At 29.7% G+C, this 21,685-nt stretch overlaps 1 protein-coding gene across 3 annotated transcripts in view; it reads right to left on the bottom strand.

Annotated features, from left to right (window-relative positions):
- The window catches only part of LOC106463407 (zinc finger C3H1 domain-containing protein-like), a 111,188-nt gene that overhangs the window by 26,565 nt on the left and 62,938 nt on the right, over positions 1 to 21,685 (bottom strand). For all 3 annotated transcript variants that reach the window (XR_002611481.1, XM_022390891.1, XM_022390890.1), the window contains exons 16-24: positions 16,414 to 16,545; positions 15,411 to 15,532; positions 12,837 to 12,935; positions 11,405 to 11,515; positions 10,732 to 10,912; positions 9,218 to 9,404; positions 5,195 to 5,395; positions 4,052 to 4,471; positions 2,011 to 2,189 (exon numbers count right to left, since the gene is read on the bottom strand). Coding sequence is in view for 2 of the 3 variants with exons in the window: in XM_022390891.1 (XP_022246599.1) it covers positions 2,011 to 2,189; positions 4,052 to 4,471; positions 5,195 to 5,395; positions 9,218 to 9,404; positions 10,732 to 10,912; positions 11,405 to 11,515; positions 12,837 to 12,935; positions 15,411 to 15,532; positions 16,414 to 16,545 (1,632 nt within the window). In the remaining variant the exon portion in view is untranslated. The remainder of the gene's footprint in view (positions 1 to 2,010; positions 2,190 to 4,051; positions 4,472 to 5,194; positions 5,396 to 9,217; positions 9,405 to 10,731; positions 10,913 to 11,404; positions 11,516 to 12,836; positions 12,936 to 15,410; positions 15,533 to 16,413; positions 16,546 to 21,685) is intronic.

The raw sequence follows: 21,685 nt of genomic DNA, 5'->3' as shown, positions 1-21,685 counted from the left end.
GTAATAGTAGTAACTAATTATTACTTTATTAACTAACTTAATTAATTACTAACTACTAGTGTAGTAACTAACTAACTAATAACTAACTAATAACTATATATATATATATATATATATATATATATATATATATATATCACTATTATTATCATTACAAGCTTTCACTCTCATTCACACATTTACAATTGTGTGTGTATATGTTTCTCTGAGAAGTTACTGAGAATTAAAACTATTCTGCAAATGTTCGAAACATGACTAAAAGCTCAGGTGGCCAAATCTTCAATTATCCAGTATACTTAACAAAACACAAACACCATTTACAATTCATCTCTCCTTTTCATACTGATTATAACCTTTAAAAAGGGTTTTAGATCAACTCAGTATCATAGAACTAGTAATATAAGCTTGAGTCTTCCAAGAATTTTGTAAAATGCTTTTATGATCAGTATTTATATTAATATTTTCTTTGCTTTCCTTTTTGTAAACTGATAACTTTTGAAAGGATTTATATACATATGATGCATGAAATGTGGACTTCCTAAAATGTTGGATGATCATTTGACAATGTTAGCTGTATTATGTATGTGTTTCTTTTGGTGCAAAGATACATAATGAGCTATGTGCACTCTGTCCACCATAGGGAATCAAACTTCTCATTTGAGTTGTATGTCAGTGAGTTTTTCACTGATTTACCATGGAGATAACTATAATGATACTGACAGGAATTCTGCCAACATCTACTAACACTTTTGTTTCTTATAGGAAAAATGTCAATTCTTTGAACTTGATGTTTATGTTTGACCATTGATAACCTCTGGTAAATTTTAATCCTCAAGACTGTGTTCATTTAAGCATACACTATTATTACAAACTAGTGTATAGCCCATCAAAAATGATGGGGCAAATACTTCTACCCCACCCCATAGTATACCCTAACCTCACATTTCATAGCTAACTGAAATAACTAAATTTTGCAAAATCAAGCATGACCAATAAAAATGCAGAAAAGTGCATTCAAGGCAGTCAAACGTTGGTAAATTCCTTTATGAGCCAATCAAAATTAAGATCTTTTATGAAATGAATTTGTGGTGTATCTAACCTATATAAAAGCTAGTGTGTGTCATGTCACATTTGATTTTTCGAAATAGGAGTTGTAAAAGCCAAAATACATTTATCCATACAGAATAGTTTAATTATTGTTTACCCATTACAATTTTAGTGACAGGGATGCAAAGGGGGGTTGTGAAACGTTATAAGTGTAGTGGGTGTTGGGATCACCTAACCTAGAGCCAAGTGCATAAAATTTATCAAAGTAAAAATATTGATTCAATTTCAAGCTTAAATCGTTCCTGAATTAAGCTATTTTCTGTTATATCCCCAACATTTTTAATAAAAACAATTCTCTTTAATCAATGAGACTTTAAATTAAGAAAACAACAAATATTTTTCCCGTTTTGTAGTCCATACATTTCATTTTATACTTTTAGTACATAGACTAACAGCAATATTAGTTTATACTTTTGTTGCTAAGCGACATGACATAAAAGCCAATGTTGGAACATAGTGTTACCAAATTGCACTGGCTTTTCTATATCTTAGAAGTTTTCAATCTAACTGATTTTTACCAATAACTATAAGGTTTCACAGCAGCACCCCCCTCCAACACTCCGTCACTAAAATCATAATGGGTTGACTGTAATCGAACTATTCTATCTGCATAAATGCATTTAGGCTTTTATGACTTCTCCTATTTTGGAGAAATCAAGCATGACATGACACACACACTGGCTTTTATATAGGTTAGTGTCTATAGTGCAAAAATATATTGGGTAATTCTATAAAATCATCAATTAATTACATAAATATTGAGTATTTAAAATCATTACAGTTCAACTTACTGTATCATGTATACTTCATAGCTTATTACTATAACAAAAACTAATTGAAAGAAAGAAATATGGACATAACAGAAAAGGTCTAAATACTAAGGTAGAAAACAATGGTTTTTACCTATTGCAGTTTAATTCTAGAAAGATCAGGTTTTGGTACAATGGTAAGCATATTTGAATATTCCTTTTCCTTGATGACTGAGAGGAACAAGACTGTAAAGCATCCTTAAATAGTTTTAAGAGAGAATTGTAGGATGTTTGAAGGGGTGAGTGGTGATGCCATGGAATCAAGAATGGATCCTAAAAAAAAAATGATGAAATCCACTAATTGTTGGATCTTTCTTGTTGTAAGTTTTATAACATCACAGAAAAATACATTTATACTGAAATAAATATCCTACACACATGAAAAAGTTATATAGTACACAAAATAATTTGTCACAATGTACCCATAGACAATATTACTTATTGTATCATAATTGGCTTTCATCTGTACGGGTTGACAATAGAAAAATAATAAGGAAACTGTGAATAATGTAAAATAAGGAATGAATATAGAAGTTTTCCAGTAGTTAGAGTAATATGAAATGATTAATCCTTTTCATCCTGGTGGCATCAATTCAGCTACTTCTTCATTTGCATTTATAGAAATTAACTCATAAATGAAACTATCTAAAATACAAACACTTCAATCCTAAAGCATGATAAGCCATTTCATATTTTTAAGCCTGAAATGGATTTGTTAACCTAAAATCCATGTTTCAGAAGCACTTATTAACAAAATACAATAAAATGTCTTGCATACCATTAAATCCAATTTTAATTAGATATTATACATATCAATACATTATATTTATAAAAGTTACTTCTATAATCCTTTACAAAATTATGTACATGTGTTTCAAAAAGAACTCCACTGATTTCTCAAATTTGTGGCATTATTGGTCTGAAATTTTATGCAAGTTTTTATACAGTAAAAAGAAACTGTCAAACAAGCAGAAAAAACAAATAAAACTAATTTATTACCTTTACAATCATAAACAAAAACACAATATATTCAGATTATCTGATAGCATACAATCACAAAATCCTTGTGTGTAATAATTTACAAACCATATAAGGAAGAAAAGGAGTTTTATGGCACATAGATTGCAAGAAAGAAAATATACCTAGTTTTACGACAAAATATTAATGATTTTGTTAGATTTAGAAACTTAGAAGTTGTGGAAAAAAGAAGTAAACTAAATTTTAAAGTTTCTGATGCAACCAATTTCAAAAATTCATTGTTTCAAACTATCTGTGCAAGAAATAAGCACCATGTATGAAAACCACAGACTTGCAGTTTTGTTTTTCATGGTGGCTAATTTTTATCCACACAGATGGGAAATTCAAATATTTCTACTACTCAAATAAGAATCTCAAAATGTAGAAGATAATCTACATTAAAATTAGCTTTCTGTATTTTGTGTTACTTTATCACATGCAATATGTTAAAAATATAAATCTAGATAAAATTCTAAATGTGAACACTTCAATTTTTTTAGTTGAAAGATGCTTTAAAAAATGAGATTTAACTATAAAAAGTAAAGCACTTTAAATTCATATTTTAAAAAACCCTGGAGCAAAAAATGAAACATCTTCAGAAATTTTACAATGTAAAAGGTTAAAAAAAAGTTCTTAATGCTTGTTCATATTTCTTTGACCCCCAAAAATTAAACAATATTTGAAAGTACCTGATAATATCTGGTCTGTCAATTGATCTAAAATATTCCAGTTCTCATTAATGATGATCAAGTATGCTGACAAGACAATGGCCATTATATTTAAAGGAGGAGTCTTGAGCAAGAAATAAATTATATTTGATCATTGCTTATTCTATAAAATCTTACAAGAGAAAAACTATTGGTTTGTTAAAATGTGTTAGTATTTAAGAATGCATTCAAATTCAAATAAAAATAACAGCTGCTTTTATTACATACATTTAATATCAGTTTTGAAACAAAAATATATATTTGCACTGAATCATTCTATCACACGTACTTTCATGTAAATTATCTGTTTGTAAGTATGGCTATTATGATCACAAAGTGCTGCATTTAATGACAAAACCCATTGGTCTTATCAATTAGCTAAAACTACAAACAAACAGAATTTCATCTCACCTTACAACCCAATCTGCCCGGTGCATCTTGTTCAACAGGAAAAAGAAAAGATGGGAGGCTATGAAATTCAATAAGATGAATATAACACATCCAAGCTAAGCAAAGGTCTTCTGATACCATCAATTTTCTAAGTGGGCTATATACCTTTGTAACAGAAGTTCTAGAACATTGGCCAATATCATGCTCAGACATCACATTTTCCCCTGAAAGGTTTTCTTTAACTCCATACATTTTTTCAGTTACAGGTTCTTTTTCTATAAAAATTGAGCTATCGTTATTGAAAAGTTCACCACAGCTATTTGAAAAACTAGATTCATTTTCAGACCTATTTTCATCACTTATTCTCAATGAGGGCACTTGTTCTTCTAAATCATCTTCAAAATTAGACTTTTGGTCTTGCTTGTCAAGTCTCAGTGTTTTCTGCAAAAGAAGTCAAACTTTTTATTATTATAATGTCTTTCTTTACTTAGAAGCTTTTATGGCAGTCTCAAAAGCTTTAAAGGATAACAATTAGTTTTAACAAGATAATTTTTTACACGTAAATGAAAAGTAATGCCAAAAATAGCTCAGAAACTCGTATATATAGTTAAGAGAGATGCAGAGCATAGAGATAGCTGTAAGTTATTTTAAGTGGAAGACAAAAGAAAAAAAATGACCAGTATTAAATTTCCATCAGCTAGCTATCTTCAACAATTGCAAAATAAATTAGTAATGTTTCATGTAAAGTCAAGACAGTGAAGACAATGTTGAGGTTAAAACCAAACATTTTTTCAAATGTATTTTTTGTCTCAAGTGTTAAGTTCAAATAGTCAATGATCTCAGCACTAACATGACTGGATACTACAAATCTTAATCTCTTAATAAATTTTTCTATGACCTTATAACCTCATATGATGGATCAATACTAAATTATGCTATAAAATATATAATTTTTCTAAAAAATCTATACACTGGTTCCTAATATAAACTCTGAAAGCTTAATGATTTTAAATACCTATATTTTCACCTATCACTGTTCACTTTAAAATCAAATCAAATAAGAATAAATCCAGTTCTCAACAGTTAATAATGTTTAGTTGATGATTCTCAAGTTCACTAAAACAAACTATTTTAATAATTAGATACAAATAAAGATTAAAATACCTCCAGGAAATCTACAGCATTTCTGTAGTGTCCACTTTGCACATTTAATTGTGACTGAAATAATAACACTTCCAAAATTTGATGAGAACGAATACTTTTATCTGTATCAGTCCTTTCTTGCTGTTCCTCCAAAAGTAAAAACTGAAGAATCTCGTTGCAGATACCCTGTTTCTCATGGTATCCTTCAGCTAACTGAAGATACTATGTACATTGGGATAAAATATGTAAGAGCAAATATAACTATCAAACATACAATATGATTTGTTATAGACAAAATTATATCATCTTGAAATTCACAAATAACATAAAATGTGAAAATGGGAGTATTCCCCTGAATTAACAAAAACAAGGGTTGAATAAAATTACTATTTTACAGAACAAACCAATGAATAATAATGTAAATATATATATACTAGCAAAAGTACCCTGCTTTGCTTGAGTTATTAGGTTGATTTATTCTAGATGACTATGTCAGTGTGTGTATATTCTGAACCCATTTTAGGATAAAAGTATAACCTATATACTTTTGTTGCTCCTTTACGGGATGTGACCTGTTTATAAAGGTAACCTTCCCTCTCACTTGACCTCTGATTTTAAACCTCTTTAATTAACAGAGACTCTAAATTAGAAAACAACAAACAGTTTTTTGAATTTTGTAGTTTCAAGCACATTTCAGCACATACACTCTTAACAACAATATTAGATTATAAATTTATTGCTAAGCAACATGATATAAAAGCCATTGTTGGAATGCATTGTTACAAAATGCACTGGCTTTTCTATATATTAGAAGTGGTTATATAAGGAACCACTTCTTTTCTATGTGGTTTTGCATCATTAAAAAGATGCATGCGCACGTGCTTGTCCGTCCGTCTGTGCTTTATATCTCTAATTTGCAATATAAGGAACCACTTCTTTTCTACATGGTTTCTCACTAGCTTGCCTCGTTAAAAAGATGTGCACACATGTGGATAAGTAATAATACCTAGGTGCACACCCTCAGGGTCCACTTAGTATGGGTGCAAAATTTCAGGTTTCTGGGTTCTTTAGTCTTGGAGCTATAGCAGTCACATACACAGACATGCACACACATGCATGCCTGTCTGTAATTGCTATTTGTAATACAAGAAACCACTTCTTTTCAATGTGATTTTTTGTTAGCTTGCCTCATTACAAAAATGTGCAAGTGTGCACACACGTGGATAAGATAAATAACAATACCCTGGTGCACATACACAGGGTCCACAAAGTAAATGGGTGCAAAATTTCAGGTTTCTAGGTTCTTTCCTCTTGGAGCTATGGTGGTCACATTTCTTTTCTATGTGGTTTTTTGCATAAAAAGATGCACACTTGCATGTGCACACACATGTAGATATATATAATAATACTCAGGTGCACACCTTAAGGATTCACTTAGTATGGATGCAAAATTTCAGGTTCCTAGGTTCTTTCCTCTTGGAGTTACGGCACAGAGAATGTTACAATGAATAGATGTCAGATTCAAATATGAAACTACCTGTCACTCCTGGTAATGGCACAAGTATGCCCTCAAAAATTGGTAGATATCAACAGAATAACATGGGGAATATAAGGATTCAAGGGGTGACTTTTGTAAGTCAGATCCAATGGATGACCTACCCATATCACTTCCCTGGGGCCTTTAGTGTGTATGCCAATATTGGTTGAGATCAGTAAAAAAATTGAAGGTGTAAAAGGTAGTCACACAGTGGATCCCTAAGTGTGATATATTTTTTTTTTTTGGTGAGGAGGTCACACTGAAATGCAAGTTTGATTGATGCTGTTCAAAACTATAGGTATGAAAAATAGACAGACTGGAGGGTGGGCATCATATCCAAATGTTGACCCCTATCTGAAAATCCCTAGGAAACCCTAACAATTCCACCAAGTTTGGTTGAGGTCAATCAAAAAAGTAAAGGCACAAAATTTAGTCCCTCCTTTATGGGGGGTGGGTGGGGTGGGGGTGGCATGGAACCAAGTCCAAATGCTGACATTCCAATTACACTATGATGGACCCTAAGAGTACACATGCCTAGTTTGACTGAAGTTAGTAAAGAAAAGTGGACAGACAAATGACACTTCTTACTTGTATAATGGGATGAAAAGACCAACTTCAGGTAGCTGGACTGATCTCAGTTTATCTGGACTTAACCCTTTAACTGATTAACTAATAATGATTTTGCATTTGTTATAGTTTTCACACAATAACTTTTAATACAGTAAGCGTATCTTCACAAAATCTGGCAGATTATCATTAAACATAACAAGGCTTTCATACACAAAATCTCACATTTTTAACTTAAGTTTTAAAATTTTCAACTGTATCTGACTAACGCTACAGCAGTTGCAACCACAGTGTATATGCATCACATGTTACTTTATCCAATAGCATAATACTGGCATTTACAAAGTGATTTGTCTTGGCTTTTTTCTAGTGGACCAGTATTGTGTAAAATATAGTTGCATTTCAGTTATAATACATTACATACGTATATATATATTGTTACGATATACAAATAAATTCAGTTTTTTTTTTTTAAATATAACAGTAAATTAAGAAATATAAGAAAAAAAACAATCTATACTAAGTATGATTGTAAAGAACTTTGTACTCGCTTGCCATACTTTGTATCTTAAGCCTTGCTGAATCCGCACATGGAGGATGTAAAACAAAATAACTTTTTTAGGTTTTATATGTGCATTACTCTACCAATATCACAGAATTCCACTGTAATTTATCAGACTTACTAACTAAGCTTTATTTCAGTCTAAAAAATATTGCCCTCCAAACATTTTCTCTTATCCTTTTCTTCCGAGACAGGGAACAAAAAAGATTATTCTTGGGAAATAGAGACTAAGCTTCTGATTGGTTATAAATACATGATTGAGCTAAACAGGTATACGTAAGCATTTCAAAAAATGGAAGAGGTGGGCAGAGGCACTATGTTTGATTCACTAAATATAGTAATATCTCAGTAATTTGAGTTTCTAAGAAATTATAGACTTTATTTGGACATGACAAATGTCTAACTTGAACCAAAGCCACATTCAACATACCACGTGACACACAAAAATAAATATTTAGGATTTTTTTTAAACACTTACTTTTAAATTAAGAAATTAACTTGTGTATATTAAATAAAATTTGAATGATAATGTACTATTTGATACCAAACTTATTTACGTATTTTTCATGAAATAGTAGTTCAATAAAATTTTGAATGCAAGTCTACAAACGTTATGACATGCCCTTTGACCCTAGGAAAACCCATAGCGTAAAACCTGTAAAATGAGGAGGTTAGGTGTGTAATCATTACATAACTATTAAGGTCAGGGTTTATAGTTCTAATTACAATCATTTTATAATTGTAAAGGGTGGAGGTTAGGAGTCATACAAATGTAGAAATATAGGTATATTTTTACCATAACGTTATTTTATCATCTGTAATCTATGCCTTCCCACAACTCACTACAGACAGCAAAAGGTAGCAGGAGTTGAGACACGATGAATCAAACCATTAAACTCCTAAACCCTAATCTGATCTTCTGTAATGGCTTCCTAGTTTGACACTTGCATTTGGATCATTATTGTTAGAAGAAATATCCCAAATGCCTTTGGGTGCTATGACCACAGACATTTTCCATTATCAGTTAAAGGATAATGACAATAACTGGCAATGAGCTGTTTTCTTTTCTTTTTTGTATATTTCATAATACATATTTCGGTTTTGGTTTTGTGTGTGTGTATATACCCACAATATAGTAACTTCTGCCACACATTGTGTATGTGTGCCCAAACACACATACATATAAATATCAAAACAGCTTTTACCCCTAAAGAAAACAGTACTATTCACTTGGTTTGAAATTAAAGTAATTTCAAGTCAGAGGCTATCATCACTTTCTGCTCTTTAGAAGCAATACCCAAAATCTGTAACTGAAAACAGGAAACCAATATGAGAAGCAACTAAACTGCTGTAGAACAACTGAATAATTAAAATGTACCTTCCACCAAACTTCATAATGAGGACAAAAATTTAATGCTTGCTGACACAGCTGTAAAATATCTTTACTCTCATCACGTTCAGCATACAGAGTCAGATAATGCTTCCACAATTCAGGGTCAGCTTGGTTACTTTCTAGACCACGTGAGAGAATATTCAGAGCTTGGTCAAGGTTACTGATATCTTTTCTGAAAAAAAAAGAAGAAATTAAAATAATTTCTCATCATATAATCAATTATTGGTACATACTAATTCTTTTTATAAAAGTACTGCTTGAAAGTAATACACTTTTTCACTATGTAAATTAAACTCCACTTAAGATATATATATATATATCACTCTTAAAATTTAAGGATCAACATGATTTAAAATATATTTCCTTACATATACTACAAAAGCTTATTTTAAAGCTTTGAAAGTACATAAAGAACAATACATCACGTAATGTATATCTATATATACAGCTTAAATTAAACTCCCAAACTTAACTTTTAACCTATTGCCACAGATAACTTTTAACCTATCGCCACAGATATCCTTTACCTCGCATGACAGTTTTAGTGTCTTACATTCAGAATTTTATTAAACTACTTTTTGTTTATGTTATACTAATTAGTATGGCATAAAATCTTAGCTAATAATCCATATTCTAATAGTATACAAGTTCTTAATTCTATAAGGCAATATTTTAACAAATCCTGAATTTTCACTAGTGTGACACATTTTGGCTTTCTATTGGTTACAGATAATATAGAATTAAGCATAAGAGAGAGATATTAACAAATCCTGAAAGAGAGGATGTGACTAGAGGGGTCTGATTTTCTATTTGATGGCTCTGTAACCAAAAAAAATTGAAAGCTATAAAAATTATGTTTTGTCTGAGCAATGATGATTTTATAGTGACTAATTTAGATTAGATTTCATACTTATTGGAAAGGTGGTGAATAAAATAGAGAAAAGGAGATGCCTGGAAAAATGTGTAACACTATGGGAAATTCAGGATGTTTTTTAGATACTGCCTTATAAAATTAAGAACTTAAAACTTATATATTATTAAAATATGGATTATTAGCAAAGATTTTATGCTATACTAATTGGTATAACCAACAAAAAGTAGTTTAATTAAAATTTGAATGTAAGTCACTAAAATCTTGTGACAAGTGCAGTAAATGATACCCAGGCAGATAGTTTTAAAACGTTATACAGCTTGGGCTTCACCTGTGAAATCTAGCAATGGAATACAAGTGCAAGTTTTGAAACATTAATCTGTGTATTTGTACAAAAACATCATCCACATAAAGCCTGAAAAAACAGTACTTCCTCTAGTTTATAAAATAGATATTAGAAGGCCGGATTTACTATTTAAAAAAATAATCCATAAATAGTAAAAAACCACTCATTTCATAAACAATATTTACATATAATAAAATAGCCAATAAAAACACAAAAGGAACTCTATGTTTCTCTAATTCAACAATAAAGGTTTTAAATGTCTTTTTTTAATCCAATGTGTACCTTGTATGATTGTGAAAATGGTGATATGCTAGTTTCAACCACAGCTGAATGTTATGAGGACTTTCATGAACTGCAGCCTCAAGTCCTGCCAAACCTTTACAATCTGATTTAAAATAGCGAGAATCAGATTCCAAAATTACAGCATCTGGATCATAATCGGTTTTAGTTAGCTGTAGTTTTTCTGAAATACATAAAGGTTTTATATTAAAATAACACAAGGAGGTTTTCAATAAAATTAATGTAACAAAAAATACACTTCAAAACACAGAAAAAATTTAAAAGCTGAAGAACAGAATTAAAATCACAAGATGAATATAAACATACTCATACTAATAATGATAGCTAATGTAAACATATTCTTTACATTCATTTCTAACTTTTCTTTATATCACTGATAATCTTTCTCGATGAAATGAAAAACAAAACAGATTTATTGTTTAAGTTTTTTTTAATTGACTAGAAAAAATGATAAATACTATTAATAAGTTGGCTCATTATAAATAAGCTAGAATTCAAAGTCTTCCTAGAATTTATTGTGATATGGTTAAACATCAATAATAAGTTGTTTAAACATTTAGCTTTAAAAAAAACAGAAATATTGTAACACTGAATTCTTTCTACACACTAGTTTTTTTAATTGAAGTTATGAATCATACTTGCTATAAAATCTCACCTTCTGTTGTTCTTATATTAAGCTTCAATGTTCCATCCGATTCACTACAATTCTTATTTAAATGCTTCGGAGGAAACTTTCTTTTCTGAAGAATAACATAGCTCGTTGGCCCTAATTCAATTGAAAATTTTCAGTTACTGTAAACAACATATTACATCATGTCTGACATTCATATTAACAATTTTATATTTTATTACAAAAACTCAACCTTATACCCTATAAATCTTAAGTTGAAGTGATACACAATACAGTAAGGGCATTAATGCAGGAGAGTAAGATACTGCATGTTTGTCAAATTATTTTCAAAATTGTGAAGATTCATGCATTAAAACATTAGCATCTTGAGAAATACGAATGATGTAAATGTTTTTGAAATTCACATACTTAAGATTTTCCTATGAAATATCGAAACACCTATTAGTGACATAATAGATTTGTTTCTGTTCATCTCTGATAGTAACACATGACCATGTACAGTATTCAAGTACAAGTACATTCAGACTACAAATATATCCAATCAAATACTTTGATGTATGATACTAGCACCATCTGGTTTTAAATGTAATTAACTTAATACAAATATAATGGTGCTCCTGATGTTTTATTAATGTTAGGTTTTAATTTTTTTATTCTCAGAGCTTCTGGAATTTTTCTTTTCTTTGGGCTTTTCTCTGTATTCTTTTAATTATTTGTGTTATGTAGCTTTTTCAGTATGTCTACAATCATGATAATTTTTCATTGAATCACACAAACCCTGGGTAGCTCTAAAAAGCTACTATTTAGTATTACAAACAACGTTGGGAAACTAAGGCTTGCACTGCTATCACATTAAAGTTGAATTGTAAATTATTTTCTCCATAATAATGATTTGTAAATTTCAATCAACCATGACAACAGTACAAAAAAAAACAAATGTTAAATTTGTGCAGTACAAACTGTATTTACAGCTATCTTTTTCAACTTGAGAAAATGCATCAAAAACTATGTAAAAATAAAAAACAATATTGCTCTGAACAATAATAAATACAAGGTACAGCCACCGAATATTTTTTTATATTTAATACACTTATTTTGAGAAATTGTGAACAAAGACCAGGCACTAAATTCTAACTATTTTTATTTGTTACCTTGCATATGAGATCAAGGCAAATATTTATTAACTCCTTTTGTGTCAGGTTTATATGGAAAGTAAACCCAAAAAAGGCATAACAAGCAAATAAATTTGGGCAAATAATAAAGAAATAGAAGGAGAAATAGTCTGCCCAAATTAATTTGGCCAAATATTTCTTGAAACATGGAGAATACCAGAGTTACCTCAGGTAAATCACAAAAGGGGTTAATATATAACACGAACAGAAGCATTTTTTAACTGTGCATACTATAATGACCCAACCGTAACAACTTAGACTTCAATATATTCCAATCTACTTACCATTTTGTAGTTCTACATTAATTCTTTTCACAAGTTTTTCACACTTCTCCTCTAATGACAGATCTGAACAAGATTCACAGAATACTTCAACATACTTTTCTGAAAAATAAAGTTATATACTGAAATGAACCTTTGAAGCTTCTTTTCAACAAAGAGACTTCAATATCACAATAATATCAATTTCACTTAATATTCAGAGTTAAAAACTTCTCTTTGTATTCTTTCTTTTTATACTTCATTACTTATATACTGAAACTAGATGGAAGAACATAAAAAAAATGACCAACTACTGAAACTTTTAGAAGAAGAAATTTAACTTATAATTCACAGTAACCAAATACAAACCTCTTCTATATCATAACTAAGACAACACATTTCACTCTAGAATTACAGAGGGTTGAGAACATTACATTAAAAATGTCAATCAAAAAGTCAAATGACTACTACAACCAATATAAAGTCACTGTGGAATGGCATATATCGAAGCTACATCTTGAGATTATTTGGTGATTAGAAAGTAGTATGATGCCACTGAAAACTGACTAGCTTGAGAAAGGTATGTAACAAAAAGCATTTAGATTTTCAAAGATAGGGTAAAAGGGTATTTAATGGCATTGGAAAATAATGAAAAGAATATGATCAACTTGAGGCACCAGGATTATCCAGAAAGATGTATAGTCAGACATATCACAGCCATGGTAAACAAACTGAGAAGCTTTGTAACATGGTGAATACATGAACACAAAGGCCAGTGGCAAAAGTATTCCAACAATATACAACATAATCAAGAATGATCTCCATCTAGAAGGAAACGCAAGTACAAGTTGTTTACACGAGATATTGAGAAATGAATGACCAACTGTAAAAAACTGTATGAACAGTACCTAGAGAATGGAAATATAGCAGTATGTGGTGATTCTTGACATATTATATGCATACCTCGATAACTGTAAAAAGTCTGGTGTCAGTGTCTTCAGGTCAATAGTGAAAGAATTTACACAAATGGTAAACATGATCAGAGACTTTTTCAAAGGAATTTATGACAGTTGCTGGATAATGTGCGAGGTACAAGTAGAGATCAGTAGTATTGATACAAAGGTCAAGATGAATTCTGCTCGCAATAAGGCTAATATTCTAGACCCTTTTTACCACACAGAAATACTAGCTTTGTATGGAAACAAGAACAACAGGGTATGGATCCACCAATATAAAGTTTCCCACCATGCCTACCATCCAACAAAAGGATGGAAAATGAAACGGGTATTTATGTTATTTCATACAAAGATATTCTGACCAAGTTACCAAATGTAGCACTTATGTATTTCTGTGTGATTAGACTGTTGCAATGGAGCTAGAAAACCATCATTCTAATATATTAGATAGCTTCTGGAAAGTATGCATGAAGGAAGGGTGTGCTTTGGACACAACAGTCTTAAAATGGAGCCTTTTGAAATGAAAACTATGCTCCAGGACTAGTTACAAGATGCATAGTCATCAGGCAGAGCATAACTTGACATGGCAACATGGAGTTTTTGAATATGATGTACTCAACAATAATATTCAATAAATAATGATCCAAGTCACCTGAATATTTTGTCTTTACCTGCTTTAACTGTCTTTAACTGAGCTTTATACCCGTTTTCTTTTTACAGATACTTCTACGACTTTTAAAAAGAGACATAATTTAAAATAAAAACATTTTCAGAAATAAAAAAACACAAAGACACTAAAAGATTCCAAACTGACATTCGAGGTTTGTTTCTAAGTCTTCTAAACTTTCCATAACATTTTGTTCACCCATACAGAAGCTTCAAGTGGTCAAAATTTCCAGAAACTACAGATTACTGCTAAAACTGCTATATTTACTTGACAGTGACATTAATTTATAATCTAAACAATCAAATCATATGTTTGTTACAGTTCTTTTTGAAGCTGAGATTCATTGGTAATTGTTCAAACCAAATGCTGCAACATGATAACAGGGGTGGCAAAAAAAGAGCTGTAATAATAAAACTACCAAAAGAGAAGCAAAATCACATGAAAAACAAGACAAATATTTATATTCTCAAGAAATGAAAGTATCTTGGCAAATATAAACCTATATTGGGCAATGAGCAGAAAAAGCCTAAAAAGAAATTGATAAAGTCATTGTTTATAAGCAAAACTTCTTTGAAACACTTTTTTGGTATGAACTTATACTAAATAAATGTTCAAAATGACAAAACATCAATTTTAAAATAACTTAAAGAGTTAAAAATTGTTGAAATAGATATGGAATTATTTTTAGTTAAATTTTTTAATTTGACATGTAGGTGTGCACTTAATACCTGAATGGTACTCACCAATCGAGATATAGTTAAAGGAAATGATTCCAGATCAAGAAGTTAGATTTATCATCATCACTTCTGTCATCATCAAGTTTGTAACATTTAAGAGATATTCCATTTGAATAAAATGTTTCAATGAGATTATAGAAATTAGACATTCTTGATAAAATATTCACAATACTGTTAAAACAATTTGAAGTTGCATCTACATGAATAAACACACTTCTCAAGTTTTAAGTGCACATACTTAATTTACTTAGACCATCTTCTGTGCTGTCATTTTCAGAAACTCCACACAAGCTAGGACAATAACACAGCAAGTCCAAGAGAACATCTTGAGGTAAAACTTTGTAATTTGCTTCATGCTGTCTGTGAAGATGAAGAAAAACAAAAAGACAGAATTATGAATCACTATTAATTTCTGAAAATAAACTGTCAATTTCTATTTTATAATTTGGTTTGAAAGTTATGTGGGTTCACTTCCAAATTATATGCACAAATTCTAAACCAGTTCCTCTATTTCCTGCATATTTATCATTATCAAACTTAGTCACTATCTATATCTCTCTGGAAAAACTAAAATAAAGAACACAACAGAATTACGATTTTTCACAAAATCATACATAAAAGGTGCACCATTAGTGTCTTTTCGATCAAGGTGACATCATTATGACATGCCTAACTCCAATATTTTTAAAAGTAACTTATTATAATCTGCAGCTGGGCTCAAATAATAATTAGAGTAGAAGATTTATAGAAATATAATTAAATCATTGTTTTTGGTGATTATTTTTAAGTGAAATTCATAATTTTTGGCAGAAAATTTTTTTTCTTGCTTAAAATGACATATTCAATATCTCCATAGTACATTAAAAGTACATGTTACATTAAAAGTACTTACAGTACATTTAACTCCATTGTATTAATATAGCAATAACACACACTACATCTGTCAAGAAATGTCAATACAGATAATATTACAAAGAAATAATTAAATGAGCACTAGAATAAAAAACACCAAACAGATTTAATTAATAATTTGTTTTCGGGATAATTTTCATGATCATTACTTCAACATACAGAATTTTTTTATTTTACTTTATAACATTTTTAGATTTACACTAAATATCATTAAAACATTTTTATTGACTTGCTCTCTGTGAAGTAATCATGTTGAAAATACAAAACACTTCTCATCATATTAGTAATTTTTAATTTCACTACTTTTTTTAGACAATCTTTTCACACACCTTGTACACTGATCATCATTACAAGTTCCTAGAAGATCAAAACGACACAAGTGGGTCAGTGGATTTATGTGATTTGAGTATGTTGAGCTACTACATTCCTGGAACATGTGTTTGGAGAAATGAGGGTTAAGCCTGAGGAAATAAAATCATTAATTTCTTTTTTATATTTCCTGATTCAAATGGCTGAATAAATATTTGACAATTATAATTGCAAAATGCAGAAGTTAATCTTATTTTATTATAGAATAATTGAATATCAAGTTGAAAGATGTTTTACATTTTTCTATGTTTATTTGGTCTTATAAAAGTAAAAACATGAACCAACTTACATCTTGTAGAGAAGTGGAATTGTCAAGTTTAATTCTTTGGCTACAAATGACATTAGCTTTAGAAACACATAATTAGAAAGTTCATTTATTATATCCGAAGATGACACCACTACAACATCAATACAAAGAAACACTACAAAGTTAGTTGTGTACCCATTTTCATTAAACTTCAAACCGTGCAGAACTTTAAAATGCAAAGCTATCTTTAACAGAGGATTCACTGGTCTTAATACTAAAACAAGCCCAATAATTTAAAATTGTAAGTGAGAATATTCAAAACTATTAGCCTTACAAAAGCATCCTGTAAAATCAACCAGTCCAATGTCTTTGTCAATACTCATTCATACCTTTATCTTTCTTTACGTATAACAAACACCTATGTAATTTTGTTTCCTGTATAAGTATTGGATCTTTATTTAATTTAAAAAATTTTCTGCTATCATCTAATACACACAATTAATCTTACTAACTTAACTACTTTTAATGAAATTACTACTTTGTTTCCTTTATCTGGTTTTCCAAGTTCAATAAGTGTTTTCATGATCCTCTTGGGATACACTATAAGGTTTATTTCTTACATTATAAACAGAAGATGATGCAAGACTATTATTATAATTCCTCAATATGTCAAATATAAGTTTTTTTACTATATAAAAATTTTTATCAATGCAGGATGATACACAATATTTTAGGAACATGTCTAAAAAATACTTCATAAAAAAGAAACTATGAGCTATTTTTTTCTAGATCATTTATTTCCTGTACTAATGTCATCAGGTTTGTTTATAAGCAAGTTCTTAGGCAGGTATAAAATGAAGGCTATTTAATTTACAGAGCTGATTGACTCTAAATTGTGTTAAAACATCATTTACCCTTTCGCAGTGGGTTCATGCAATATGTGGAAATCAAATTGTGAATTTTACTTATACGACAATATATATGCCGTAACTGAAATTTCTTAACATATCCTTCCAAAAACTGGTAAGATTTTATTAAAGATCATAAGTATCTTGTACACAAATAATGACAGTATTATCATTAAGTGTTTTTACAAAAATATGTTATTTTTCTATTGTAGTTACTCGCATTCAAACTATAACAAATCAAGTGCAGTGATTTTCATTTTAGTATAAAAAAATACTTTTCTTCATCTTATAGTTTCATATTTCATTTGCATAATCTCTAGAACCTCCTAAAAGGATATCAAAAGTTTTTTTAAGGTAAATTTTTATATTTTATTTTTCATTTTCTCTACCATATCACTAACTAGTTATTATCAACAACATACAATGCAATGAAATAATTAAAAGTTAGGAAATAGAAAAAAACCAAAGAAACATACCTTTTAATTTTTTGTAGAATATCTTTAAAGCGCTTCATTTTGTTAACTTCATAATTTTATCTCTTTTACTTTTCCCATAGTTAATTTTTATGTTATATATTTCTCTTTTTTGTCTTTTACAACTCATTATTCATCTTGACACAAGTCAATGGTGCCTTCAAGGCTTATTACTATTTCTTTGGGAAATATGCACAGCCCTTCAGCTAAATCTTCATTCAGCATATAATATTATAAGCCTTGAGAATGGATGCAAAGTATGATGTATATTTTAAAAATGTCTAAACCTTTTAATCATACATTTTAAAGCACAACTAATACATAATTAACTAAAATATAATAGTAAGTCCAAAATAAAATTTAAGCTGTATCTCTAACTGTAACATATTTAAGTAAGAAACAACAATAAGTGCTATAGTCGATCAAGCAGTCAACAATACTATAGTCAATTTCAAGTACTCTATGAAGAATACTTGGCATCAATTTCAAAATGACCATTGTTAACTTATAGTGTAAAATGAGCTCTTTCTAACTGTTATATACACATGTGTATGTAACATCTACATGGAAGGGATAAAGCTCAAACAAATCTGTTGAAAATGGGTGTGGCAGCTGTCAGGGGTTGAAAAAGTTTATTACTTATTTTAACTATTCATTCAGTGTACTGTGAAAGGAACAAGTTGAAAGGTTATGTAAGCAACTTATTGTCTAGGTGTTTCTCTACTCAACTGCCATTGTGTTATTGAAGATACAGACAGCCAAAGTATAAATTTTTATAGCTCATTGGTCACACAACAATACATCTGAAGTTTTCAGTAGTTTAAAGGTTATTTTGTAACAAAAAACTTAAAACTTGTATGAAATAAAACTTTGAATATAACAGTGACTTCTGCAGAAAAGCAATTAGAGGGGCTCCCATTGAGATAGGATTAAAGAAATAAAGGTTTAGTTTAGAAAAATGTCTCAAAATTATTGAAGGCTTTTAACTAGAAGTCCAAAGACTTAGATAACCTGTATTGAAGGCCAAACTTTTCCAAAACTTGGATGTTGCTCCTCCATATGATACTGATTTATGAATCTTTGGAGCTCAAAAATCATAGAATGACCAAAAAGAGCTTACACTTTTTCAAAAACTCTTGAGTATATAAATAAATTTTGTCTTTACTTGGTGGTTGTAGACTTAATGAGAAATTTATTTCTTGATAACCCAAGATAGAGCAAAGAATTACAGATTCCAAAATACCACTACAAACATGTTCTATAAAGCAAAATTAAATAAACACCTCTAAATTTTAACCTATACAACTTTGAAATTTTCCTGGCCCACAATTTCAATTTAGACATATTAAATTAAAACAGAAGTGTATTATTTCTATCCCTATATTATTTTCCCAATATCTTAAACACTATATGTTAGATACCCCCATGGTAAAATGAAAATAGCATCTTCTCTTCCTTTCTTAACACTTTTGCAACAGGTGCCCCTTTAAACACTTTTCTGAACAAGCCACTGTGTGTCATTCAAAATTTAATTAAACACCTTTACAAACAATGTGAGTGAATGAAATTAACATTATAATGTAAGTTATGATTCAAAGTTTTAAAAAAAACTACTTAAAACTTCAGATGTAGTGTCACATGACCCACGAGCTATGAAAAAATCTCTACTTTGGTATTTCATCTTCAATAATATAATGCCAGTTATGTAGATGTATGTCTAGACAATAAGACATTTACTTAATCTATTAACAAATACATTTCAAAGTTCTCTGGATGAATGCAGTTGAAACAAGTAATAAATTTTGTCATAACCTGACTGGTGCCATACCCATCTTCAATACATTTCTTTGAGCTTCGTAGCCTACATATAAAGGTTACAAACAGATGTGTATAGTCATTAGAAATAGCTCATTTTACACTATAACCCAACAATGGTTATTTTGAAACTGGTACACAGTTTTCATCAGAGGTACATGTAACTGCCTGTAGTGTTGATGGCTGCTTGGTCGACTATAGCACTTATCGTTGTTTCTTACCTAAATATGTTATAGTTAAAATACAGTTAAAATATATTTAGGTCTTATTTTCATATTTTAGTTAATTATGTATTATTTATGTTTTAAAATGCATAACTGAATGACCCAAACATTTTTTAAATATACATTATACTTTGCATTAGTTCTCAAGGCTTACAGTATTAGGTGGTGCACGAATATCTTGCTGAATGGTTGCACATCTCTGTCAGAGATACTATGATATTCCCAGATGGCACCATTGACTTGTATTGAGATGAATAATAAATGGTAAAGGATAAGGAAAATAAAACAAAAAATTAACTATGTGAAAAGAAAAAAAGACCTAAAATTACAAATATAACCAAAAGAAGATCTTTAAAGATATTCTACAAAAATTAAAAGATATGTACTTTTTTTCTATTTCCTAATTTTAATCATTTCATTGTATTGTACACTGATGATAATAGCTAGAGTTAGCGATATGGTAAAGAAAATGTGAAACAATATATAAACATTTATCTTCAATATTCATTTAGGAGGTTCTAGAGGTTATGCAAATGAAATATGAAAACTATACGATGAAGAAAGGTACTTCAAATGAAAATCACTTGCATTCAAACTATTCAGAGTTTGAGTGCAAATAATTACTATAGATAAACAAATTTTTATTAGAAAGACGTAATTAAAGTAATGTCATTTTTGTGTACGAAGTAGTTATCTTTAACAAAATAATACCAGGTTTAGTGAGGATATCTCAGTTACTGTATGTATTGTTGCTTAACCGTATCCGCCCAGGTATCATTTACTGTGTATGTCACGAGGTTTTAGTGATTTACATTCAAAATTATATTAAAGTACTTTTTATTTATGTTATAACAATTAGTATAGCATAAAATATTAGCTAATAATCCATATTTTAATAGTATACAAGTTTCAAGTTCTTAATTTTATAAGGTAATATTTAAGAAAATCCGGAATTTCCCCTAGTGTGACATTTTCTCTAGGCATCTCCTCTTCTCTATTTTATTCATCACCCCCCCCCCCAATAAGTATGAAATTAAACATAAATTACTTACTATAAAATCGTCGTTGATCAGATGATAATTTTTATAGTCTTCAATTTTGTTTGGTTATAGAGCATTCAAATAGAAAATCAGGCCCCTCTTGTCAGACCAACATTCTCTCTTATGTTTAATTCTATATTATCTATAACCAATAGAAAACTAAGGTTTTCATCTGTGAAATGATTTATTATATTGCATTGTTTTCTGAATGGAGAATTATCAATTTCTCTGTTAGTACAAGCACTGTTCCCAAGGAAAAGATAACGACTAGCTTGGATGAATTTGTAACGGCTCTTGTTGTATAGTTAGAAAGCCAGAAAAATTGTGATTGTTGGAGGAAATTGTCTGCTTTTAGCATGATATTATTCTATGTTCTTGGTGCATTATTTAATTAGATAAAAATTATTTATTGCACTACTACCATTAGTACAAAAAAGTAGGGTTAAGTGTCATCGATAGTTGACAGCAAAAAAAAAGAAACCACCAGAATTCTCGGGTAAGTACTTTATTTCTTGTATATTATTT

This window comes from Limulus polyphemus, unplaced genomic scaffold (assembly GCF_000517525.1).
Source record: "Limulus polyphemus unplaced genomic scaffold, Limulus_polyphemus-2.1.2 Scaffold1399, whole genome shotgun sequence".
NCBI lineage: Eukaryota > Metazoa > Arthropoda > Merostomata > Xiphosura > Limulidae > Limulus > Limulus polyphemus.
Note: the sequence above shows the minus strand (reverse complement) of the source record. Positions and strands in the feature narration are given on the sequence as shown.